This window comes from Dryobates pubescens, chromosome 28 (genome assembly GCF_014839835.1).
Source record: "Dryobates pubescens isolate bDryPub1 chromosome 28, bDryPub1.pri, whole genome shotgun sequence".
NCBI lineage: Eukaryota > Metazoa > Chordata > Aves > Piciformes > Picidae > Dryobates > Dryobates pubescens.
In genome coordinates this window covers 5,661,410-5,689,263 of record NC_071639.1, presented here as the reverse complement: position 1 = coordinate 5,689,263, position 27,854 = coordinate 5,661,410, and the positions used below count along the sequence as shown (strand labels likewise).

At 39.3% G+C, this 27,854-nt stretch overlaps 1 protein-coding gene across 1 annotated transcript in view; it reads right to left on the bottom strand.

The window, feature by feature from the left end:
- Positions 1-27,854, bottom strand: part of TRDN (triadin) — a 96,997-nt gene that overhangs the window by 47,668 nt on the left and 21,475 nt on the right. Inside the window, exons 2-5 of the mRNA XM_054173987.1 lie at positions 22,971-23,180; positions 15,730-15,771; positions 8,771-8,911; positions 6,790-6,816 (exon numbers count right to left, since the gene is read on the bottom strand). Of these exons, the coding sequence (XP_054029962.1) occupies positions 6,790-6,816; positions 8,771-8,911; positions 15,730-15,771; positions 22,971-23,180 (420 nt within the window). The remainder of the gene's footprint in view (positions 1-6,789; positions 6,817-8,770; positions 8,912-15,729; positions 15,772-22,970; positions 23,181-27,854) is intronic.

The window sequence follows — 27,854 nt, the reverse complement described above, 5'->3', positions numbered from 1 at the left end:
AAAGTAGAATTGTCTTGACATGTTTCTCTGTACAGACTCCAGCCTCCAAAGATGTTACTGGACTGGTTTTAATTTATCTTTTCCATAAACAATTTTATCATTTAATTTTAATGCAATTTTATGCAGAAAAAAAAAAATGCAGGCAAAACCTGCAGACCTACATAGAGCAAAATGATATCTAGAGTAATAGATAAAATCTCACATCTTGATTAGCATCCAAGAAATCTTTTCCCATCCAAGCCTTTTCAATAAGCATTTTTTGGTGAAAGGAGGAAAAAATAGAAATCACAAGACTAGCCACAGCTCCTCTGCTCATCTTTAAAAAATGCCTACTCTGCAGATCCTATCTTGAAGTATTAGTTACAAATATATATTCCTATAAATTCAATCACTCCCAGATCAAGTAGATTTTTTTTTAGAGGTTTGGCATGCAGAAGAAACATACTGTGTCTGGGGGTCATAAGCGTGCGGCTTCCCTTGCTATATCCTCTCCTTGGCACAGCAGTAGCTGTGAGGAACTCTGAGTTCAGCTCAGAAACATGGAGGACCCACAGTTTTGGTGCTGTGGGATTAATTTTTGCTCTGTCCAGTTCTAGGGCCCTCAACACATGGACACAGGCTTGGTTATGGCAATGATCAGAGGGCTGGAGCATCTCTCCTACAAAGACAACCTGAGAGAGTTGGGGCTGCTCAGCCTGGAGAAGAGAAGGTTCCAAGGAGACCTCATAGCAGCCTTCCAGTACCTGAAGGGGGCTACAAGAAAACTGAGGGAGGGACTGTTTACAGGGGTTATAGCACTAGACCCAGGGGCAGTGGTTTGAAACTAGAGCAGGTTAGGGTTTAGATTGGACAATAGGAAGAAATCCTTTACTATGAGGGACGTGGATCACAGGAGCAGGTTGCCCAGGGAGATGGTGTGAGTCCCATTCCTGGAGACATTCAAGGTTAAGATTAATGGGGCTCTGGGCAACCTTATCTACCTTGCTGACTGCAGGGGGGTTGAACTAGACAGCCTTTAGAGGTGCCTTACATCCTAATGAATCCTGTGAGTCTATGATTCAGTGATTCTATGAACTGAGTTTTGGAAGACCCTCTCATTTCCCAGGTCAGGCATTTGCTCAGCTTCAGTCACAGCAGGCTCCCAGCTGGGGAGGCATCTGCCAAAACATTCCCCTCCTCTCAGAGTAAGAACCACCTCAGTGCTCTATTAATGAGACACACAGGAGGATTTCCCCCAATGTAACATGGATAGCTTCACTTCAGTGTGTTTTTTTTCTGATTTAACAGGACAGCTTAAACAGCTGCAAACCTCTGGACTGTTGCACTTCTGCCCAGGATTCCTACTGGCCTTGTAGGTCAAAGTTCTCTCTGTATCTTTTAACAGACAGCTGGCAAATTTTGATTAAAAAAAACACCAAATCTTTAATAGACAAAGGAATTATAATTGAACCTCCCTGTTCCCTAGTGGTGTATATTTTCTATTTTTTTTTTCATCTAGACAATATGGAAAATATTTTCTTTACCTTATGAAATGCTATTTTAATAGTGGATATGCTATTACTGTATTGATCAGAGTAAGTAAAACAAGATGAGATTGTTAAAAGAACATTAATAAGAGAAATGGATACCACAAAAAATGCAAAATGCAGAAAGCACATAACTGCAAAAGCAGTTTAACATCTGAGAACTGAATCAATCAATGATTTTCATCTTTTAACACAGGGTGTACTTTACACAAAGATATGCAAAATGCTTTGTAGTAAAGTGTAGCCTAGGGAGACAGTGAAAGCCTTTTAGAGAGATCTATAATAACAACTCATACACAGAAAAGTGAACATTACCATATGGCAACATAAAAGAAACTGAATTCTGAAGGCATTACCAGTACAAATAGATATATACTTTAGGGATGAATGGAACTGCATAATTAATTTCTAAGAAACACATATATCAACCACACCTGCAACACAGTTTTCAGGTTGCACCCAGGGTATTCTGAATTTCTTCTCTCTAGTACATTGCCATTTTGGGGTTTGGTTGTAAGCTGTTTCCTGAACATATTAACTTCAGAAAACCCACTTGTTTGTTTTGCCTTATTTGTTACTGTACAACAAAAGTAGTTCATGAGGTTCAGCAAGGTCAAGTACAAGGTTCTGAATCTTTACAGGAAGGTGATGGCTTTTTGGACACCACAAGGTACCCCGATAGTCATCAGCTGTCCTATAAGTGAGCACTTCTCCCATAGGTCCTGTGTCATTTCTGCCAGTCCCATGCTACATCTGAAACACCATGTGGTGTCTCAAGTGGCACTAGTCAGCTTTGTTTATTCACCTGAATCCTGCACAGTATTTTCCCAGTGTGGAAAAAAAGGTTGTTGTTTGATGATAATGAGTTAAAAGTTAAGCCTCCTAATGTATATAGGACTTCTTTGAGTTAACAGATGAGTGTAACTAACTTCTGGAATCACTAATCACTTTTGGAAAACAAAACAAAACAAAACAGAACAGAACAACAAAAAGTCTTCTTCAAAGTCTTGGATTACAGCCTCACAAGAATTGTGTCCCTGTTGAGTTCAGTGACACCTTGGCTCAGGGTGTCCTGGACTGGGAAATGTCTAGAGTATGGAGAACTTCTGGGCAACCAGCACCAGAAGAGGAGGACACAGTCTCAAGCTGCACTAGGGGAGGTTTAGGCTTGAGGAGAAAGTTCTTCCCAGAGAGAGTTGTTAGCCATTGGAATGTGCTGCCCAGGTAGGTGGTGGAATCACTGTCACTGGAGGTGTTCAAGAAGGGATTGGATGTGGCACTTGGTGTCATGGTCTAGTAGTCATGAGGTCTTGGGTGACAGGTTGGACTTGATGATCTTTGAGGTCTTTTCCAATCCTGTTGATTCTATGATTCTATGAAATTATCACTAAATTTTGAACAGTTCTTGTATCATTCTGGAGACATTTGCCCCACTCACTCTTGGGCAGCAACAAGGACTTCCAATTTTGTGCATCAGGTTTCTCAGCTCTTGGACAAACTCACAACAGATATCAGTAATATACAGCCACCCACCCTGCCAAAAAAAAAATAATTCTCCCTCTTTCTATAACAATAATTCCTAGTAGAAAAGGATCAAAATAGGAGAAAACATACAGCTGTCAAATAATTGAATTTATCTCTAAAGGTTAAACTAACCCTGAAAAGATGAGTAAGATTGCCAGTCATAACCATTGTTCTGGAAAGAAATGAAGCCCAAAACATATTAAGCCTGCAAGAAAGTGTTATTAGGCTTCTCAATATCTTTTGTGAAAATGTTCTGCAGCTTGAGCATGTTGAGAATATGCTTTGTTAAAGACTGCAAAGTCCTCTGCAGGATAATCTTTTGCCACCTCCACTGAAGAATACTCTTTTATTTTTTCTCTCCTGGACAATATCAAATGTTCATTCACTTCTAATTATTAAAGATAAATATTAATGATAAGTCTTGGGCTGACAAAAAATATTTGCAACCAAAAAAAGGGCACTTGAGAGGCATTTTCATCTTTGGTGAAGGATTCTGAAAGTGATATTAGTCCTGTTGCATGTGCAGGGGCATTGTCATTACTTGTACTTTTATTATCTTGGCTTTCAATTTACATTTCTAGGAACTCCATCTTTGCTTGCTTTGAGTCTGTAATTATCATTACACTTTTATTTCATTACTAGACAGTGTCCTTCCCACTCCCCTTGATTTCCGCCCCCCCCCCCCAGAATCTAATTATCTTGTGGGAGCAGCAATCTTCTTTGGGGTTTATTTTTGTTTGATGCCTATCCTTCCCCTCTCAATCCCTATATTCTGTTATAAAGTAAATTTTGTTCTAACATTTTAGAATCCATAAAACCTGTTAGGCAACAAATCAGAAGAGTGAAGGTTTTTCCATGCACCAAAAATAGGAATGGAGACTTTTGGACAACTCTCAGCTCCAGAATACCATAATAAACTGCAGGATAGATCCAATCCAAATACTCAAAAACCAGGCACAGGAACTATAATGCACATTGCCAGGGTGAAATTTGAGAGAAGTTTCCTGTAAATACATGCAAAAAGGCTATCTATTCATCTTCTGGAGACAGCAGTGGTATACTGCACAGTCTCACTGGGCTGTGTTTTTGTTTAGTATTTCCAAATGCCACAAGCAGAAGAGGCATCTAAAGAAAGAGCATTCACAAAGCTAGAAATAACAATACTGCATGGAGTGAAAGGGAATTTGATGCAGAAATAGTCCTTTATATGAAATCAGAGAAGGCTCCATAAGCTACAGATTTGGCTCTGATTTTGTGGATCAAACTACCAACATTTGGATACCCCAAAAGTCTTCAACTTCATTTGCACAACTGGGCATCCTAGCAGGAGTTACATGGGGAAACTCACAGAGGCAATGGCTTGGTTTGTTTTAGAATGTTTTTTTTTCTCTGGAGCTCTTTTTCCTGGTCTATAGATATGACAGCACACATTAGTTAGGAAAAGCTGCTCAAAGAGATCTGCACCTTGTGCTCAGAGGAACAGATTGTGATGTTTGTGAGAGTGCTACCTGCATAAGCTTGTCTTAGCCCTTGCCTCCTGCACTCGTGATCTTTAACCCTGGAAGTGAATTTCACTGTGTCTAAGCAGAAAATCTCTTCACTAGACTTTATTACAGAGCTCTCAGAAAAATTCTGTGTAGGCTTAGACCCCAAACAATTTAGCTCCATGATGTTTACATAGTTTTAAGAGAAGTCTGCAAAGAGAGAGCTCAGAGCTGCCTGTACCTGAGCAGACTCACCCAATACTCTGCACTGGAGTTTCTAAGATACTGGTGGCTTCAGGACACGTATGCTGTGTTTCTGTAGCCTAGAATAAAAGGTGACAAAATCAAGTATAACCAAGGTCCTAGCTGCCAGGATGACTACAGACTTCCTCTATTCACCTGGAAAGGATAACAAGTTACTTGAGGATCTTGCTGTGTGAAAGCTTAAGGTTATACCCAGAAAGGGAATTAGAATACTTTCTTCATCAGTACTAGTCAAGAAACATCTTTCTGCAGAGGATGTCCTTTGTCCTTTGTCCTATGAATGACGAAGGGAAATATCTTGAGCACACATCCAGGAAGAGGAAAAGCCCACTCAAAATCTCTTTTTCTGAGAAGGCAGATGAAGCGTGTTTGAAACTGGGGCTTTTCACACCTGTGTGACTGATTTGATCTTTAAGAGACCATCTCCAGAGGAATCACCAGCTCCTTGTCCACGTTCTTCACACCAAAACTAGAGTTTCTTAGGTGTTTATCTCCAGAGCAGGGCTGTGAGCTTTGAATACTGAGGAAAACATTTCCAGTTCACACTTAGATGCTCAGTTCCTCGGATGGAGGGCTTTTAGATCTGAACAAGGATCTCATCAGTTCCAACTGACTAATTTAAGCAATTTCCTTCTTCTTTTGATGGCTTCCCTGAATTCTGTTTCTACATTCTAGTGTCCCAAAGCAAAGTGTATGGCATTGAGTGTCACTGATTTCCAAAGTAGGCACTGCAGCGCTGACCATAGTGTTCTCCATAATGTTTTAATGCATGAAGCCTTCTTAGCAGTGAATTATTTCCATGTTATACCCCACCTGGTTAGCTACACTGACCCATGATGAGTAGACACCTTCCACCCCTGTACTCTTCATCCCTACCCAACAGCTTAAGGCTCTTTGCACCCACTGTAAAATTCACAATGCATTTCTCTGTTTGGGAGAAGTGACAGGGCAATGCTGAAACTTTTATGATTTTTACTGAGGGAGTAAAGAGATGGAATGTTTCCCTGCACTGTCTGCAACTTTTCTTTAGTCCTGACATGAAGGATCACCCATAGAAAGATGAATGGCCCTGGTCTTCAGGTCTATTAATTCCTTGGATGCCCTATCAAGACTGGGGGGAAAAAAAAAAGTGTCATTAAATAGAAGCCTGATCCAGTTCCAATTATCTTCAGAGAAAACTGGATTGTAATCTCAGCACCAGCTGGGGTGATAGATTCCTCAATTAGGGAATTTACCTTTTGAGGATTTGATGGATACCAAATTCAGATGATATAGGCTGGTTGCACATCTTGTTACTATCAAGCTGTGCTCAGTTTGGAGGGAAAAAAAAAACACACCCTAGTTTTGAAAGGCTTTGCATCCTATCACCAGTATCTCAAGCTTTCTTCTGCACTTTCATTTTGATTTAATAGAAGTTGAGTTTAAGTTTTATGTTTCAGCATAACAGTTTTAATGTCTGAAAAGATTTGTGTGATAAATCCTACTTGCTTCACTTGTCTGCTTTAAAAATTCAGGGATAACTAATTTTTATCAGAAGACTCAGAAGCCATCCTTATTTAGGGATCTACATTGGCAGAAGGTAAAATGCTTTTACAACACCCCACCATTATTTATCCTTAAATAATATCCTTTCTATACTGTTATTTCTAAGTATTTCTCTCCAGGCATAGACATAACTCATATGGCAATGAATAGGAATCCCACATGCAGGGCAAGGGTCCAGATATCATTTCTGTAAGTCTATTTTTTGTAATGAACATTTTCAGTTTTTCTGGTTAATAAGGAAACAACCAAGAAGTCTCACAAGGCAGCAAACAGCACAGTAAACATTATTGCTCAAGTTTCTTATCTAATGAGTTTGTTAATCCACAACACAACAAGGTTAGCAGACTGACATGCAACTAATGCCAGAATCTCTATCACAAATACACTAGTTAATTCTCAAAGTGTTTGGAAAACCTTTGCCCTCTCTAGTCAGGCAACTGACCAACCTTTTTTCAGGGCAGGTTCCACTTCACCTAAAGCAAAAGAAAAGAATAAACATCAGAGAACAGATAGCATCATGAAAAAACCCAACAACACAAACCCAAACGATGACAAAACCAAAACAAACAACCAAAGGCAAGAAAATCAAAAGCAAAAGCAAAACCCAACAGACAATTTTTCTCATGTTAGCTCATTTCAATTAAAATAATAATTTCAAAAGTCTGTTTTTTTTTTTTATATGCTAAGCAGCAGGCACTCTAGCGAGAGATTTTTGATTTTTCATAATATCTCTCTCTCACCATAGAGGTTTTCCTGTGTGTAGGGTAGATAAATTCAACGTGCTGTAGTAACCAAGGAAACGTCCAAATCTGTGTTTGTGCTTCTGAATGTTAACTGGTGACTAAAATTTACAGTTTGCTTGATTTTATGCATGTTTCCATATTTTAAGGAGAGGCCCAGCGGATCCATTTTGGCTCCAACTGATAAAACGTGCACGCAGGTAAGGAAGGTTGTAAATCTAGCAATGCTCCCAGTGAAATCCAAGGCATACTAAATTTCAATGGAACTTTGAGCAATTGATTGCTTCAGTGAGTTATTTCACCTCCATGAAGGACATGGAATTTAAAGGAGTTAGACTGAATGACAGCAGTGAGTGTGCAGGCTCAGCAGCACTGACTGCAGCAACCAGGGGCACGGAGCTCCCATGCACTTACTTTTGATGACACAGAGCACTAACTTCTCTGCTGCTTTTTCACACCCCTGCTAGATGCTGATGAAATTCCACCCGGACCGAAGGCTGAGGTTTTCAAGTGCTTAGTGAGCATTCAGATCTTGAATTCTTGTATGCCAAATATTTTATGACTTTTCCTATTTGTATTAACATTTATCCACTCAAGTATTTGAAAGTTTGCAGGCACTTTGGGAGCTGTGAAACGATAAATTTACACACTGTTCACGCATTAGGAAGCTCTCCCTGTTTCTCCTTTTCTGTTTCTCAACTGTATGACTGACTTTCTGCTAGTTGCAAATCACGTTTCAGAACTGGATGCCCAGTTCACAGACCGATATGTGGCAGCCTGTCTATTGGTATTCACACACAGCACTAATACAAACAGCTCGTGCACACATTTAAAAGGTAGAAATTTGCTAATATGTCAAGCTGATGAACAAATGGGTAGAAGCCAGTTTCGGTAGAAGTAAATTCCAGTATAGCCAAATAGAATATAAAGTAAACTACCATGAAATGAAGATGTCACTCTTACACCCGTCGCTTGTCAAAATGACCAATGCGATGTGACGCGAGGATCCACTACTGCTCTGCTCATAGCAGGGAACTACTTTTTTTTATAGCAGAAGGATAGCTATTTCCAAACTTGAAATGCAATTTACTTACACTTATTGGATGATTTCAGATGAAGAATACTACAATAATGGCAGAACAATAATACCTAGTAAACCGAATTATTTGCAACATGCAATCCAGAATCCCCTTAGTTCAGCCAAAATGCTGCATTCTCTTCGGCTTTTATGTTGTTGATTGTTTGCAATATGTTGTCTTGTCATCAATATATCAAACAAAAAACCATTCTAAGATTCTTGGTCTATCCTGTATATTTATCAGAGTTCTTTAGATTCTTGCTGATTAAAAGAAAATAGCTACTGCTGTTCTCTGAAGCAATATCCGGGTGCATATTTTGGTTGTGGCTTTGAAGTCTGGTATAAATTAGTGCTCTTTACTTGAAGATGTACTAATGGTAATATTTAATTCTGACAGCTTTTGTGTAATGGTACATTAAACACTAGATGAAAGCTAACAAAGAGACCAATTTACTGATTGGAATAGCCAGTGGATGCTTTATTAGCAACAACATCCACTTTTCATTTTGTTTGACCTTCTTGTCTGCCAGGTTAAAAACCAAGCAAGCCAACATAACGCCTGTAAAACAGCAGTTAGAGCAGGTACAGAAGACTTTACATTACAAATACCTTCATCACTGTCATCATCATCATCACTCCATACGAAGTCAGACAGTAAAGAAATAAAGCCATAGAGCCAATCAGTGGATTCTTCCAATGTCTCATGAATGATTCTCAGTGGTTCTGTGCTGAGCTTGTTAACAGATCTTCCTGAGTGCAGAGTTTAAAACAAAAGCAGTTGGAAAGAGATACTCCTTCAGTGATTAAAGTTAACCTTCATTTTATACAGCACTAATTATGCTACCTCCTTTAACAGAAACAAAGATGGTGAATGTTAATTTTTATTATTCAAGAGGACAGCTCTCCTCCCTGTGCAAGACTGGTATAAACTGTATCCTACTGTACTTGCTGTTCACAGAGTGATTAACGACCCGGTGGATAATTTACTCAGATACTGCACTCCAAGTCCTGACTTGGACAAAATACAAATACAGATTTGATTCTACCTAATATTTAAATAACCTCTTCCTTTCAGCCTAGTTGTTTGGGTTTTGTTGTTTGGGGTTTTTTTTTTCCCTCTGGCACAGGTCCTCTAACTCTTGATGCCTGTTTATGATTCACTGCTCTCTGTGTCCCACTTCGCATGTCACATCTCCCCTTGAGCCTTGTCCTTTACACAAGTCTAGCTAAGGAAATCGACGAGCCCTGGCTTAACCTCACAGACAAGTCATATCATTCCCATGGAGTGTACACAAAGGATGGGAAGAAACAAGCTGTATATACTCTGGCCGAAATAAACCTGAGTTCAGAATGAAGGGGGATGCAAACCCAAATTGTGACCTAGAGACACCTACATCCAAACATGTACTCCTGTGGATCTGCTTCTTCTCTTAATATTCTGAAGTTTCTTTCACATATGCTGGTGCACATCTGTATACTTAACCATTTCTGGTCTTAACTGCTCCTGCAGGTAGTACGTAAGCTGACAAACAAGAAAGATGTGGAGTTTAATGTTCTTCACCTTCTTGGGACCTCTAATGGAGGTGAGATGCCTGCTTCCTACTGTATCCTCCCACAGGGAGAGCAGCCATCACTGGATATTGCCAGTATTCTCTTAAAGGCTTTTCCACCTATGATTTCACCATAATTCTCTCTACCCTGTTCGTGCCAGCATGTTGTATCAGAGAAGCTTTCCAGCCTCTGACAGAATATTTCTTTTGACCTTTCTGGAGATCTGTACCAAACACTGCTTAGGAAGAAGGACAACTCTCATTCAGTCTCTGTTTCTGCCCTTGAAATGGCAGACTCTACCACTGCCCTATCTTTCCCACAGATGTAGACAATTGAAGGTATACCACAAATATGAGTTGAGTCATCAGCCTGGCCTTGTCCCTAGGAGTTTCAATAGGAATACCTCTCCTGCATTTAACTGTATCAAGATGGGAACCATATCTCTGTTTACCACTATCATTCTCTATGGAAATATCTTAGTAGGAAGTGAAACACGTGTCTCTTTGGAACTACTTCTGGTTGCAGTGTTCTGACTCACAAGCCAAATCTTAGCAGTAATCAGAAATGATCTCACAAGATCTTGCAGGTTACAAACACAGGCAAGGTGCAGGCTTGAAGCAACTTCTTTGAAGGCAGCAATATGAACAGTTATTTTCTAAAGTGCTGTATGAAATAGACAATAACTTTATCTGAGATATAGATGTACCAGTAAATAATGTCTTTTATTTCTAATTAACTAATCTGAAACAGACAAGAAACAGGCTGATTATCTATGACTATGCATCTGCTTATTAATAATGTAGACCAAAGAATTATTTTGGCTAGTGTCTTTCTTGATGAGTCTATTATATGGATATATGCTACTGAACAATCAGGCACATCAAATAAATTTAATTAAGTGCCATGAGGAAATGGCCTAATTGCAAAGAAATATGCATGATGTCTTCATTTAGTGTACTATTGTGTGCACTCTTGTGTTCAGAAAGATTGAGTAGTATAACAGGGAATAGTTCTGATATGGTTTATCATATGGCATTTGTTATTTGCATTAGCCTCATGCATTGACATGTAGAGATTGAATTTTTTTTCAACTAATTTGCCACAGATGTTCTTCTCAAGTGTTTACCAGGACAGTGTATGTCTATATTTAGGCTATTTAAAAATACATCTGTAACCTCAGCCCTGATGTCATTTGCACTTTATTCTAATCTAGAGGTGCTGAGGAGTCCAAGTGGACTAACAGAATGGACATGGCCAGAGGGGTCTTAGCATAACTGAGGTTCTGATTCACAAGCAGGGATGGTTTAACTTTGGACAGCTGCTTTGATTTCCACTCTGGCTATCCACCTACCCTTTACTCACAGGTTTCTTAGGGGTGTCTCAGTTGCTTTTACAGCCACAGGCTTTCAGAGCTGCAAGGACTACAGCTGTAAACTAAACAAAAATTGGTGTCAATTTATTTTAATATACTGGTCTATCAACTAGAAGTTAAGAACTACTTCACAGGTAGCAGAGCTGTCCCCCCTGGGCAGGCAAGGGAAATGCTCAGAGAAGAACAAGATCAAGAGCAGAGGAAATTATTCCAACCACCCCAAGGCAAGCCATCTTTGCTGATGAATCATAGCCCTCAACGTCATATCCTGGTCTTTAATTCACAACATCTTCATACCAAACTATGAAAAGGGATTAGAAACTAAGTGTCCAGAGGCAAAATTCTCCAGTCACGTCTACACTAGATCCAAGTTACAAAATCCTCTTTAACATAAAAAGTTTAGAAAAATCAGTTTGGGGCTGTGGAAAGGACACTTTATTGGTATGGACAAAATTATATTTTATATACAGACACTATGAGATCCATGTGAGGTCTGATGCAAGTGGCACAGGCCTGGCAGGCACAGGCCTGTCTCCTTGGGTGTAGATCTTCTGTTTGACCTCTGCTCTATTTCCTACATTTTTCAAAAGCAGAGCTAAGAGTAACTCTGTGTTGCAAATGCTGAGAACACCACACCAGGTAATGCTGAGGTGCTACTGATCAAATCCATGCTTTTAGCTGTCCTGACAGCTTGGACCATAGCACATTCTTTCCCTCATAGAACAAAACACACGAGAAACAAAGGAGTCACAGCAATTCAGGTAGTAACAAGGAGAGGGAAAGAGGTCATTTTCCTCACACACATGTGAAGAAAGAGAACCATTTCCAGAGGATTTGCATACTCTTGCTTCAAGAAGCAAAGAGAATGCTGATTTGTACAGCAAAGTTTGAGCTTAATACTATGTTTTATTTTGAATGATTACTATCCTTTTTTAATTTACAGATGTTTAGCAAGGGTGCAGAATGAGAAACTGTTCCAGAACAGTCTTGGATTCAACTCATTCAGACTGAATTAACACCCCTTGGTCTGACTTTTTATTTCTTGACAGACCTTAGAACACAAATTATTTTAAAACTAAGCTCACAGTGTACTTCTTGTGGGGGGTTGAGACCTCAAACTACCACACGTCCCCTGCTAGCATATGTTATATAGTATGCAATGTATAATTTGTAACTAATCTGTAACTAGAAACTGTACTTAATATGTGACATGCCATGTATGATATATTGTGCTGGGAGTAGAAGGGGCAGGATCTTGAATTAAAACTGTGAAGAGCCTTTATAAATTCAGAATATTCCTCAGATAGATACAGACTGTGAAGTTCTGCCTTTTGCTCAGCTTGTAAACAGGGACTGAGCCAATTCTTCCTTTTAGATAATGCAATAGAAAAATACTAAATATCCATCAAAGGAAAATGGAGGAAGACAGGGAAAGGGACAGGGAAAGGAAGTGAATGGCTGCACAGCAGGTTAAGCTCAGGCATGAAACATGCAATATCAAAACCAAATTTGTCAACAGTATGTAATTTGATTTAATCACAACCAAAGTTCAGATCATCCTGTCTAGCCAATTGTACTTGAAAGCCAGATGTTGAATCCCTGGTGGTTTCTAGACTCCCTCAAAAGCTAGTGGAGAAAGACATATTGTGACCTTCAGAAGGCAAGTCTCTCACTTTCCTCTGACACCTTTCCTAGGGCTGTATGAATTTATTTCCAAAGACATCCAACCCTTTCCATTGACTATGATGGAAAGGAGGTCTAAAAAATTAGTGTGGATGTCACACTTCTTTTTCCTACGACTGAGGTAGATGACATGGATCCTATTAGTGGTGTTCTTCCATATTTAAACTATTCTTGTCATCCTATACTTAGATTTGTAACTTTACATTCATAATTAATTCCAGGTCAATATGACTATTCACCTTGATAAATTACTTGCATTCTAGAGTAGCACTTTTACCATCAACAATGCTTTGCTATGACATTTCATTTTGTTATGGTCCTTTATTCCTCGGTACAGTGTAAGAGATGTTTTTTCAGTTCAGTAAAAGTTCAGCTCAGCTTGTGCTGGCACTTTCACTGCTATGAGAATACTTCAGAGTTCTGCCTTTCACTTTTCATTTTTACTGGGAACATAAAAAATTTCATTCCAGAAATTTCTGGCAAATGCTGCAATTTGGAATACTTAAAGGTGACAGAAAAAGAATCCCAGTGAAATTGAAGGACTTTGTATACTTGGTGCCATGGTCTAGTCATGAGGTCTGTGGTGACAGGTTGGACTCGATGATCTTTGAGGTCTCTTCCAACCTTGGTGATTCTGTGATACTTCCTTCCAACAAAACCTTTGTGTATGAAAGCTCATCTGAATTTAGTTGGAGAATGTTTGCTACCTTTTGCAGGTATCTGCAAGAGAAATCAGAAGCTTGTTTGGGTTTTCTTTACTAAAAACATGCAAATTTGGTTAAAAAGGGTCTTTAAGAAATAATTCAGATGTGTTGTAGGTATTAAACACTTCAGAAAACTCCTATGTATTTTAAAACAGTTTTTCATCATTACATCAAAGTTAAATGGCTACAATGCTTTTTAGCTCTCCAGCATTATCGGCACAGAAAAGGTAATTTGGTTCAAAAAGTGAGAACAAGAATTCTGACCAACTGATTTCTTTAGTTTTGAACTTTCCTTGACTCACAGTTTTGACTCCAATTGTGTTTTAAAACAGAATCCATCTTTTTATCGGTAATTAATACCTCACATTTCACTCAGGGCTGCGAAATCAACCAGTGACAGACTTTGAATATCCATCAGTCAGCATTTGGTACTTTCTTGGGAGAGAGGACGGTTTTCATAAAGCAAAAAACCCACTTCATCTTCAGCAGACTTGTGGTATTTGGCCAACAGAAGAAACCTTTTTAAAAAAGAAAAATCCGACCTGCTGATGGGTTCTGGACCAGTGGCTTTTGGAAATAGGAATTGATTACTCCCATGGCATGGCTTGTTGTGGCGCCTCAAGCAAATCTGGCTATGTTTCATGGTCTGTGTCCTTTATTCCTATGAAGTGCACAACAAAAAGTGACTAATTGATTTATCTGTGCAAATCACTTCAGTCATTATTCCACTCTTAATAACTCTGTCAGGAATGTAATCTCCTATCAATCTTTCTTTTTTTTTTTTGCTTGTCAAATAGTTAAATATATACTCAGAGTTCGACCTATTTAAAACTTGGGTGTTTTTTTTCTTTTAATGAAGTGCAGTGAATTACTTAGTAATTGTTGGATTTTCATCAATTACATATTTTGACTCCAGTGAATTGAATGCAATTAAATCACAAATGGTGGTAATTATCTGGTGTATCTATGAGATATAATCTGATTCATTAATAGTGACAAGGTACTGATGATGAAGACAGAGAATTTCTGTCATGTTTGATAAAATAGAAAATCCTAACACTAGTTTGTAATAATAAAACTTATCCTAGTTTTAGTACAATAGTCTCTTATAAGTGTAGAGACCTTCATTTTAATTTGAAAGTTTATATACTTTTAAGGATTAGTAGTAGTTTGTTTCCACTCTGTAGTCTTCTAAAGAGTAGCATCTAACATAAAAATCTTGATATACTCATAAAGTCTTCCATTAATAATATTCCAGTTTATCAGCCCAAGTGCCCTTAAGGTTTTTTTCCTTCCCATTTCATACATAAATATTTTTGTAATGTTTACAGCTCTAAGCCTCATGACAAACTCTGGTGGGTATCACTGAGTTATAAGCATAAAAATGATCATTTGATTTTGAATTATAAATATATTGAATTGTAAGTACAAAAACAAGGCCAAAAATAACCCAACCAAAGCAACCCTCAGACTCAGCTTTACTCAGTAATTCCCATTTCATAGGTATTTAAATCTTAAATGTAACCACTGCGGTCTGTAGTCGAAGTCTTCTCTCTCCCTCTTTCTAACATCAGCCTTAGATAATTATATTGAGGTCAAGTCCACAGAGAAAACCCCACCTGAAAGTGGACAAAATCAGAACAAAGTACCCATAACTAGAGTCTACTTGCCAGAAAATATCAAGATACTTCTGATTGTAAGTTTAGGATGAGCTTTCCATGCAGTTTCTGCGACTTGATTTGATATCAGCTGAAAGGCTTCTGGTTCGGTGGAACAGACCCTCATTAGGTGGCACTTTCTGAAACAGCCAGACATTTTATCAAAAGTAATTTGAAGCTTTATTTTTCTTCTCCTACCAAGGATTCACTTCTCTGACGAAGAGCACAGATCTTAACTTCAGATTAAAAAAGGCAATGCTGTTAAATAGCTGTACAATGGCATTTCTAAAGGGCATAGACGAGGGTAAAATGAGTCTTGTCTCGGCTTGCCACAATTTCCCGGCAATCTCCTGCCTGAGGGTGTCTCTTTGCTGACAGCTCTATTTCAAGCATGATGTGAAAGTCAGGAGGAGGCTATTGCACTGATCTTTGAGGCCCAGCCAGCCAGAGTTGGGGTTAGCAGGAAGCGGTGCTGGGGTTAGCAGAGAAGCGGTGCTGCCGCGTCCCGGCCTGCTGCTCATGCCCATGCTTTGTTATCAGACTCCACAGCCCGCGCGCACCCACACGCAATTCAGAACACTGCAGGCAGAACATCTTTACCAGGTGGTAAACAGGGATCATCACAATGTTGTGAATAGGTGGCTAGAGTGGATGGCAACAAGATGAACCCCAGAAAGTCCAATAAAAAAAGAGGAAGAAACACCATTAGCAATCACGAACATCCTCAGCTGTCGCTTGACTAAAGGAAGCAGTTAAGGAGTGAGGTGAGGAGTTATTTAATCTCTGTGGGGCTGCTGTTATGAAGCAGAAATTGGAGTTCATTAAAAAGAGAAACAATATGCTGTAGGTGTGAGATAATCCATTATGAATCAGAGCAATGCAAACCCATGGTTAAATAAGGCACAGGTATTTGTTTTACAAGTTACAAACATATTCTGTTGCTGTAAAGAATATATTGCATATCGTTGATGCTAGCTGAATTATTTTTGTTTCCTCAGCAGCAAATAACCAAAGAATGACATTACTGCAATTGGTACTGAAATGAATTACTGGGTTGTTTGGTTGGTTTGTTTTGTTTATAATTAGAGATTTCCCAGATACCATTATGGGTTGGCAATTTGGTTTGTGTTTTGTATCCCATGAAGTGCATATAAGTATGCAAGACTTCTTTCTTTCCTTAGATCCTCCCCTATTCATTGAATCAGCTTTTGAAATTTCATGTTTTCAACTTCATGACCTCATAAAGTTTGATCTAGCACAGTTTATCACCCTGTATATGCCAGACCTTTTGGGATGAACATGATACTTGCAGCACTGCAGGACTTCGTAGACCATCATTCTTTCCCGTATAAACTCATCTTCTAGGGGTTTATATCTCAGCTATGAGATTTGCTGCAGAATGAAACATGGGAAACAAGATCTCATCTGGGCAGCCCTCCTAAAAACTGAAATTTGGTTTACATCCTTTCATTTTTATAATTATGAAAGAGAGTGTAAAGGAATGTTTTGTAAGTTTTGGGTACATTTGTGGAAACCTTATACCATTCAGTTTCATTATGAACTTTGAGATGAGGAAGCTGTTTGCTCATGCTCTGGACTGACACCTGTAAATACAGTAAAAATTGCATTTTAAAAGGCTATAGAACTGTTTTGATCAGTTCCAAGGTGAGCACACCTCTTTTTTGCATCTCACTCCTTTATTGTGTGGGAGATTTCTCTAGGTTTTAGCATGCCATGCAAAACTTCTACTAATTGTTTCAATTTGGTGAGAGTGTGAAGCACCTTTTCACCAGGTGTTAAAATGATATATTCCATTAAGTTTGCTAATGCTTTAAACTAAGCCAGAAGTTCATTCTTTTTTCCTGAACAAGTGCAAAGGTAGTATCAGTTTTAAGGCTGGATGTACAATCACAAAATACAAGAGTATTCATAAGTACACTCTTCTTTTTGAAGTTCTTAGAAGTTTCCAGTGAACATGAGCCTAACAGAAGGACTGCAGTGTGTTGGCATTCCAGGACAAAAATGGATACATATAACCCTAATTTATCTCAAAAGAAAAAGAAGAAAGAAACCCAGTGGAATAGCTGTATTTTGCTGACTTCTGCTTCTCTTAGTGATGAAACAAAACACTGCACCTAGCAGGTTTTGTACCTTAGAGTTTTATCATGCAAGAGACAGTGGGTGGGAAAAAAAAGTCCATCTGTCAATTTTTCAGTAGAAGTTGTTTGGAGTCTGGTTCCTTATCTTTGTGTGTGAGAGGTTTCTTCCTGCAAAATGTAGAGGTTCATGTGAATTTATGGTTCCTGATGATTTCTTTGATTGTTTTCCCATGCTGGAGAATATGAATAGGTCTATCATTCTGAATGCACAGGGCCAGCCAAAAGCTTTCTGTGGCTACAAGCTAAGACAGGGAAATGGTGACTTCAGACTGTGTTAGTCAGAAGCTGTTGTGGGAAACCCCCCCAAGAATTTCACTAAATGTTTTGACATTAACTTAAAAAGGGGGAAAAAAAGACCCAAAAGAAAACATTAAAGAGAACATCTGACTGGAATCCCTGCTGCTTCTTGTGGTGCTGAGAGCAATGTGCCTCCATGCCCTGTTAGCTCCCCATTCCTGGCAGTCACAGGTATTACCTCCACAGAGATATGCCTTTGCTGCAGGTCTCTAAAAAGACTCTTTATGGTTGAGCAAAAACGAATTATCCACAACAAAGAGCCTGTTCTTCTTCATTATTATTTTTTAAACACTCAGGATAAAATGGCAAGCTCATTGTGCTACCTGTGTGTTCCATATTTGCAGTTAGGTTGTTTTCTGGAGAGTTTTGGGTTTTCCAGACCTGGTGAGGTTTCATTAAGTTTGATTTAGTCTGGCCTTTAGGTGACTGGCTAAATCACCATCAATTTACTCTGAGCATTGGACATTCTGGATCGGAAATTAGGGTGGTGTTAATTAGCTGTAATTGGTCACAGAGATGGCAGGGAATTCTGAACACGTTATTAGCCCATTAGCAAATATGTGTTCCTGGGCAATCAATCTTTAGGGCTAAAATAATTTTGAATTATTTAGTTACATTTGCCAATTAAAATGTGTAATCCAGTTATGTGTACAAGGAATGCGTGAAATACATTCATGACTTACGAAGCCAATTAACAAGGTGTTTTCCCTACCACAAAAGGATGGTAGTCACAGCAATGTGTTGCAAAGCCCACATCAAACCAAAAGGATTGTTTTTTTCTGCATTTCTGAAAATACTGAGAGTGTAGGAGAGGTCTTCCAATGCAGTGTGCTATTTATTGCATATTCATACACTCTGTGTGCTGCATGAGATTCGTAGCTCCTTATCTCAGGCTTTTGTAATGCGTGTCACCTTCGTACCACATTCAAAATATTTCAGTCATGTTTATAGTTGTACAATACAACATGATAGGAATGCAGGCTTTCATTTCTTCCCTCAAAGGAATGAACATAACACACGAAAGCGAAACACTGCAACTTTTAATTTCCTTCTGTGTAGATAGAACAGGGCTGACTCTGTCAGCGCTGCTCTAATGCCTGTCTCATGCTTTCTTCAGGATCCACTACCAAAGCTAACTTGCAGAACCCATCTCTGTTCTAACCTTTAAACAAACTGAGGCTGGAGCACCTCTCTTATGAAGACAGGATGAGAGAGTTCCGGTTGTTCCACCTGGAGAAGAGAAGGCTCCAGGAAGAGAACTTAGAGTGGCCTTCCAGTACTTGAAGGAGGAATACAAGAAAGCTGGGGAGGAACTTTTTACAAGGCCATGTAGCACCAGGACAAGGAGCAATGGTTTTAAACCAGGGCAAAGTAGATTTAGCCTGGACATTAGTAAGAAGTTCTTTACTGTGACGGAGGTGGAATGCTGGAACAGGTTACCCAGGGAAGTGGAGGAGGCTCCATCCCTGGAGACATTCAAGATCAGGCTTGATGGGGCTCTGAGTTGAGGATGTCTCTGCTTACTGCAGTGGCCTTGGACTAGGTGACCTTTAGAGATCCCTTTCAAACTAGTGCATTCTCTGATTCTACATTCTGGATGTGCAAAATTACTCAAAATAAATATTAAATCTTTCTGTGAGTGGAACTTGGCTTCACGTAATCTAACTCCAGCTAACTAAAGCCTGTTATGCTCCCACAGCCTCCCTCAGTTCTAAAGGCTCCTTTTCAAATGCTGAATAGCAAGGCCCCCCACAAAAGTAATTTACCACATGCATGTTAGGATTCAACCAAACTCCCAATTTTCATATAGCTACTTCTGGGATAAATTTCATCTTATATAAGTTGTCAAAATTCCCAAACTTTATAGTTTACTTCTAGAACGTGAAACCATAGTAATCAAGAAGATAAAATCTGTGGGTTGGCACTGTAATCAGAATGGCAATGTGAAGATTATTCTAATAAGTTAAAAGAATGCATAAGAGCTAAAAAACATATACTAATAATACATGTCCTTTTTGCCTTTAAGATAATGAAAGCAAAATTGTTAATTGCTGAAATAAGAGCAATGCCTCAGTTCAAGTTATAGTCTGCTCAAGTTCGTACTCTGCTGCTGTGTTGTGTCCCTACAGACCTCCATGAGTTTCTGTGTAATCTCTCAGGAGCAAAGGCTGAGAGACCTTGGGCTCTTTAGCATTGAATACAGCAGACTAAAATGCATTTAAATATCTAAATGCAGATAGATTTCTAAGGAGCTGAGGTCAAGAGGATGGGGCTGGGCTCTTTTCAGCGGTTCCCAGTGACAGGACAAGGAGCAATAGGTACAAATTAGAACACAGGAAGTTTCACTTGAACTTAAGAAAATATTGTTACTTTTAGGGTGCCAGAGCACTGGACCAGGCTGCCCAGAGAGGTTGTGGTGTCTCTTTCTCTTGACACTTCCAAAACATGCATGATCATATCCCCGTGCAAGCTGATTTTGGGGACCTTTCTCCAGCAGGGATGTTGTAGTAGGTGATCTCCAGAGATCCCTTCCAACTGCTACCATTCTCAATTCTGTGATCTAAGCAACTCATAATTCAGGGCATTAGACTTTGTTAATTGGCCAGTCGCTAGCATCTCTGTAATCAGGAGAAGCAAACCTGTGTAATTTCCTCAGCCATACAATTCCCAGCCTTGTTTAGTATATCTCCCTGCTCCTGTTTTCTGCTGCAGTCAATCCTGTGAAGTACACTCACTACCCGTGGCTCTGCTATGGAGACAGTCATTGCTGGCACAGAGACATAATGGAAGTCTCTGGTGGGAGCTTGTAGGTCAGAGTCCTCTGTCATCTTTGTAACTGCCCTTCAAAAAGCTGCAGGCTGCTCCTAGGCCACCCCTCAGTTTCCTCTTCTCTAGAGTAGCAGAGTTCAGCTCTCTCAGCTTGCCTCATTCATATGCTGTGCATACTCTCTAAACTTCAACTTCATGGAACTTCAGGTAAAGAAATGGGAAAGAAATTGAATGCACTGACTTATGAAAGGCAAGTGATATTTAAGGAAAAAAAGACACAATATTCTGTGTTTTATAGATTAAAACATATACAGATGAATATAATTTCTTTCCCACTTTTCATCTACATTTGAAAACTAGGAAATTAATCTTAATCAGGCCTGCAAAACTAAACTCACAGTCTAGAAAATAACTATTCACTGGTTTTTAATCAGATCTGGTTGTTCAAATAAGAGTGTCAAACCCAAGAGAAAATATCACTGGCTTTTAGATTTAAGGAGTTGCTTAATAATATGCTCCAAATTCTGCTTTCAATATAAAGAGATGGAATTACTTCCAGGGTCAACCTGTCAGAGGGTAAAAAATTCATTCTAATATCAATAACACCAGCCACTTGTCCTATGTGAGGTCTTCAGCTATTTCCATGAATTTTTCATACAGTGGGTTTAACTTGGAAAAATCAGACTGTGGAGGAAATCAGGAGGTGAAGCCAAAGGGTCATGACAAAAGCCATGTAGCTATTGCTGTATTTGTGTAAATATTGAAAATAATCTACTCCCAGTCTGAAGGAGCACAGGAATTCCTCCTCTTAACATTTTGTTGTTGAGATTCCATTTAAATGCTGGCATAACTAATCACTTAGGAACAGAAATGTCTTTGGGTACAAAAAAAATCATGCCCATGAACCCCAAGTACTGCAGTATCACATCTCAGAGTTCTTCACAAAATACAATCTCACAATGTAGATTAAATTATACCTTTTATTTCTGCAGACTGTTTTGGAAAATGCCTGTTTCTAGAGACACTTGTGTGATTTAAATTCATTTAACCAATGCAACATGAACATCAGATTTCCATTTGCTTAGAAAATTTCTTCCAGTCTCCAGCATAAATACAGATTCCCCATTGCTTAGCCTTTCCCTGACCAGTATATCAGGAATTGTTTAGTTTAGGAGTTTAGTCTGAGTTATGCCCTGGTTCTTTATAGATCACTGAAAACAGATTAAGAACTTGACTGATTGATTGATAGTTAATATGGGAAATTAAAAGCAGAACATAGTGGGTTATCTCTCTTGGTTTATATTTACATTGCAGTGGGTGGTGTCCAAGTTCAAATCTGATGCCTGTTTTGTTGCCCAAAAGTAACTTTACATTTTGCTGGGACTCAAGTGACTTCCTTCTGAAAACAGACAGGTGAGAGGCAAAGAATTTAAGAGAGGTTTGTGATAATATTTTCTCTACACTTCAAGCTTCTTTGTCACCCATTGATCCAGGATTGGTTGGTTTCTTTCAAGATCTATTCATGTCTCAAAAGCTTTTAAAGGAAACGTTGAGGTCAATATTGATATATAGCAGGACAAAAGAATCTATGGATTTATCAGTAAACTAATAAAGTCCAGGAAATTAACTTTGAAACATCAACTCAATTTCTTTTGAACTAGAAGGCTGAAGTCTGAATTTCAATTCCTAGTTAATTATTGTGAAAGGAGGGATAACTTCAGAGCTGGAGTTCTTATTTAAGAACAATAAGGACTCTAATAATTTGGTTTCTGTTTCACGTATGTATTTCCCAATGGATACTGGCCCTTTACCTCACAGAAGTTTTACTGCTGAAGTGGCTTCATGTATGCTATGTACCCTTCACAAACAGGTAGTTAATTTATTTTAGTTTTAGTTATATGTCATTGCCAGATACAAGGCAGAAAAATCAATCAGCAGTGAGGTACTCCATTCCTCTCTTTTTATTCCTCAGCCACAATCACAGTCCTTGTATCACCTACTTTATCTTTGCCCTTAGTAACCAGTATGTACCTTGAAACCTGATTTCATTCAGTTTGCCAAGTCTTCATCTAAGCCAGAACTGTTGCCTTATTGAAGAGAAGGATTGGACTTCACTATTATCAAGAATTTGGTCGTCTGTGCTTCTGGTTTTTGAAGGTGAAATTAGGGTTAGCATGTTTAGAAATGATCCTTTTCATTTCTCTTGTCATTGAACTGTGCAAGCAGATGTCAGAATACTCAGGCAACCATGAAAGACCTCCAAATATATCTGAGAAAATGTCAACTAATCATTACTTTCATTTTTCCTGAAATGATTTTGTATAGAAATTGCAAAGCAGCAATCTGTCCATCCATCCTCACGTATGTGTTACATTATTGTCAACATACCCATTTTCCAGGATGAGGGTGGGCTGCAGAATGGAGAGACTTAAATGACAAAGATATACGAAGTGTAAACAAATATGTTTTGACATTTGTCACAATGTGTCCTGTCTTGGTAAACTCAGCAGAGGCACTGCTGTCTCCAGGAAGGTGAGAGGCATGCATATTTGCATACTACACACTCCTTACTATGTTTAATATACAAGATGTAAACCAGAATATGCTGAATTTTACCTGCAAAGGCTTTGTAATCCACCAAGTCAAACATCACGATAGCTACTGCTGACCAGGTAACAATCAGAGCAACGACAAGAAGCCATGCTGCTGGTGAGCTGAACGTTGTCACGAGGTCTTCTGTGACTGATTTCTTCCCCACTTTCATGGATGATGAGGGAATGGATCCGTTCTTACCATCTATTATTGTTGTGGTTGTAGACATACGTCCTGGGGAAACAGGGCAGAGGAAACAGAATGTAACACTTGGAGACTAAGAATCAAGACTGTGAGTGTTGTTTTGAAATTGTTCTGCAGTCTACAATCTAAAGGGTGAGTGTCAGGAAGATGGAACCAGACTCTTCTCAGTGGTGTCCAGTGACAAGTCTGTGGTGATGGGTTGAACTTGATGATCTTTGAGGTCTCTTCCAACCTTGGTGATTCTGTGACAAGGGGCAATGGACACAGACTGGAACACAGAAGGTTCCACATGAATGTAAGGGAAAAAATAGAATCATAGAATCATAGAATCAATAAGGTTGGAAAAGCCCTCAAAGATCATCAACCTGTCACCCAAGACCCCATGACTACTAAACCATGGCTTCAAGCGCCATGTCCAATCCCTTTTTGAACATCTCCAGGGATGGGGACTCCACCACCTCTCTAGGCAGCACATTCCAATGGCTAACAACTCTCTCTGGAAAGAACTTTTTCCTCACCTCCAGCCTAAACTTCCCCTGGTGCAGTTTGAGACTGTGTCCTCTTGTTCTGGTGCTGGTTGCCTGGGAGAAGAGACCAACCCCCACCTGTTTACAACCTCCCTTCAGGTAGTTGTAGAGAGCAATAAGGTCCCCTGAGCCTCCTCTTCTCCAGGCTCAACAATCCCAATTCCCTCAGTCTCTCCTCGTAGGACTTGTGCTTGAGGCCTCCCCCCAACCTCGTTGCCCCAGGCTACCCAGAGATACTGTGGAGTCTCCTTCTCTGGAGGCATTCAAAACCTTCCTGGATATGTGCAATTTACTCCCAGTGATCCTACTCTAGCAGAGGGGTTAGACTGGATGAGCTTCAGAGGTCCCTTCCGACCGCCACAATGCTGTGCTCAGAATACTTCAAGCAAGTGTAAGCACTTCTTTATTAAAGAGAGGTTATTGTGCTTTCTGGAAGAAGTTTTTCCTGAACTGAGGTCACTTTTATTAAAGTTAATTTGGGACCAAACATGGTGAAACAGCCATGGCCAGCCTTTTTAATTATAATATGACATTTTTTTTCAGTCTGCCACGAGCAGCTACAGACCTAGGAGAGTGATTGATGAAAGCATAAAGTATTATTACTCTCCAAAGAACTGTCTTGTTACGGGCTGCAGGCCAGGCTCTCAGGTGATGTGATTAAGTGTGCTTCCATTGACTGTAATGGAGCTAATGCATCTATGCCACTCCAGGTTGGCTGGAATTCTGCTGTCAAGGACGTGTATCAATGGCAATAAGAGCGTGTATGTAACGTCTCATCTAGCAGAAACACAAAGGATTTACATGTCCAGTGTCCTTACAAGTTGTGAAGAGGCTTGAAGCTGATTTTTAAGTACCTTTCTTTGAGGCATTTTTTTTTTAACATATTGAAATAATCTCTTAAGAAGCAGGAGCTGCAGTGTCAAAGCAGGGTTAATGCCATAATGCATAGGTTTGGTACAAGAAAGCTGGTAGAAAGGTAAATACATTTGATAAGTAAACAGCTGAGACACATGAATTATTTCGTGAACAGTTGCCTAGTGACTTCATCTACTTCTTCCTGGGGTAGTAAGAAATGTTAGCTCTGGACACTGTCTAAAACTATGGCAACTGAAAACTGTCCATGTTTGAAAGTTCTCCAACTACTCTTCTTCACCAAAGGAAGTAATCCTAAATAATGCTGGAACATGTTTTCTATGATAGAGAATAACAATGGTAAAAATATTAATGACCCCACAGTCAAAACCAGTAGAAGAGCAAAGTATCTCCATTTGCCTTAGTTTACACTATCTGCTTGTAAGCTGCTGTTAAAATATGCAAAGTTATGTTATCATAGAATCATACAATCAACAAGGTTGGAAAAGACCTCAAAGATCATCAAGTCCAACCTGTCACCCAACACCTCATAACTACTAAACCATGTTATGTATGTTCCTGGCCTGGTTGATGATTATCAGCTCTCCTAAATTAATCTCAGAGATTTCAGGAACCTTTGTCTGAAATGTCAAGGAATCAGGAGATGCTTAGTTTGCTCATACTTTTACTTCTCACCCTTTGATTGTCTATCTTCTCTCACAGCTGATATCTATAAGGCTGATCATTTTCTAGGATGACAGAGGTAGGGGAAGGAACAGGGCTGCTCTACACAACCATAAACAGATGTAGTTTCACTTTTCACATATAAAATGGTAAATATGCATTTGGAAACTATCACCAAAGCTAAGGTACAAGGTTGTTGGAAACACACAATTACTTGCCATCACAATATACATATAGCCTTCCTTTCACAATCACTACATTCATATTCCTAAGGCAATAAATGAAGAAAACATTAGATCCTTGATATTACCTATAGACACATATATTATACCTAAAAAAAAGGTGAAAACTGTGCTTTAAAATGATACTGAAATGGCCTTTCTGTATCTCACCAATATCAGTAGAACTGGGAAGGACAATTCCAGTGTCAGATGTTCCCTAACTCTGAATCTGTCACATCCATTGAGTGCTCAAATTCATGCTCTGAACTGTTCCACATTTATTTTGCTTAATCAGTAATGCGTTACCTTTGTGTCTGCTTCCCTTAGCTCTGTCTTTTAAAACTGCTTTTGCACAAGCATCCTGACACTGAGGAGTGCCTTGCTTCAAGCCCCAGAAAGCTGCTCTTCTGCACAGCAGTGGCGTCTAAGCAGAACAAGATTGGCATATTACACAGTTTTTTCTTACTTATTTGAAATTTAGTTTCATTTGTGGAATGTTTTATTTCTGCCTATGAATAATGCCTATCTACCAGCATAGAATGTATACACACACACACACAAAAATAAGAATTAAATTATTATAAACCCATCACAGCTTTCATGCCTCCAAACATAAATTTTAGATCAAACATTTAACAGCAGGAGGGAAAATCTGCCAAGTGACAACTGGCAATAAAGATCAGCTTCCTAAAGTCAAATTCAAAATCAATAGCATTTTGTTATCCTGCTGCATTCAAAATGCAAGTAATTTGTGCATGCAACAGGTCATAAAAGACACATTATGCATTTCTTTCCCCTCAGGGATATCAGTCAGAGTTTATGATGTGTAAGAGAGAATAGAAAGGTACTGTCTCATCTTGACAAATCTGCTTAGTGCCACAGCATATCTCCAAGGACATACTAATGACAGATATTTGCACAGCTATAATACAGGCAATTAAAACCCTATGTGTGTATATAGAAATAGACTTATACATATAATTAGCATTCAAAGGATCATTCATCTAGGTCTGTTGCTATGTAAAACCAGTTCCTTCCTACTCAGTCTACCTAACTTTTTTAATTCAGACTGCTGTGTCTTCTTTGGTGCAGAAAAGGTTTTCCTGCAATTCATCAGTCTGAACAACACTGCAGAGATGAAGCTCAAGCACGCTGGAAGGTTATCTATTGCATGCTTTTGGCTGCTGAGGTAGGCAAGTTAGATTCCTCTTAAAACTCAGAATGTTCTACAATAAAATCACCACTCTGACACTCATTGAAGTGGGAGTGAACAGCTGTTGACTCAAATCTGACTGGAAGTTATCTGAGGAAAATGTTATATGGCCAGAGGTTCCTGACACAGGTGCCTGAAGTATGACTCAAGTCGCTAAGAAAGGTCTCCAGTGTTGTTAGATCAGAGATGTCCTCACAGGACCAGCAGACAGCATTAATAAGACAGTAACTTCTGAACCACCTAGATGAATTCATGTAGGGTGCCTTAAACCACTGAAAAGAGAAATTAGATTTTATGTCCCTAGATGCTAACAACAATAAAATTGGCTGGAGGAGTTTAGCTGAGGACTCCTGAGGAAGATATTGCTTGCTACTGTGTGATTGCACGTGGGGTGGTTTGCATGTAGATACTGTCATAATTTCAAACAGAAGAGGCAATAAGATCAAGATGATTGCCTTCCTCCTACAACCATTCTGCTATTGCAACACCCATGGTGCTGCCCTGATGCTTTTCTCTGCCAGTTCCTTACTTTGCAGTACCCAGGTGTCATGTGCATATTTTTCCATCTCCTACCAGTATTAAACTTCTCTCCAAACCTGCAAGTGATGCTATTTACCCAGCTAGACCAGCAAAGAGGAGACCTGCACATGGGCAATGTTTCTGTCAGTTCAGCCAACAGCAATTCTCTTTTTTCTCAGAAAAGCACCAAAGTTAAGCAGAGCTCCTGCCCACGAGAGGTGTCCACTGGAGGAATGAGAAGACAGGCATTTCTGTTGCTTTGAAGCCACCTGCTGCATCCTAGTGAGTCTTACTTTTATGACTGACAGGAGTCATTCAGTGGCAGGTTAAAACTAGATTTCTGAAGTTCTCCAGACACCCATGCTGCCCATATCACACATGTTTCTCTTCTAAGACAAATGTCACTGTCTGTATTTCAGCCAAGCAGAATCCAAGTCAGTTTACACTGCAGTGGATCAGGAGATTCATGAGCAGATCAGTTGTCCCTGCTTTGGAGGAGGCAACATCCGTCACAGGAGTAGAGATGCAGCTGAAGGCTGTTACAATTTCAGCCATCTGATTTTAATCCACCACCACATGTCTCCTAAAGCCTCCTGGCACTTTGGGTTGTGATTGCTATTGATTTTCAATGAGGATGGGAACTTCAAAAAAAAAAAGTTATATATACATTTCTATAAAAAGGTTACTC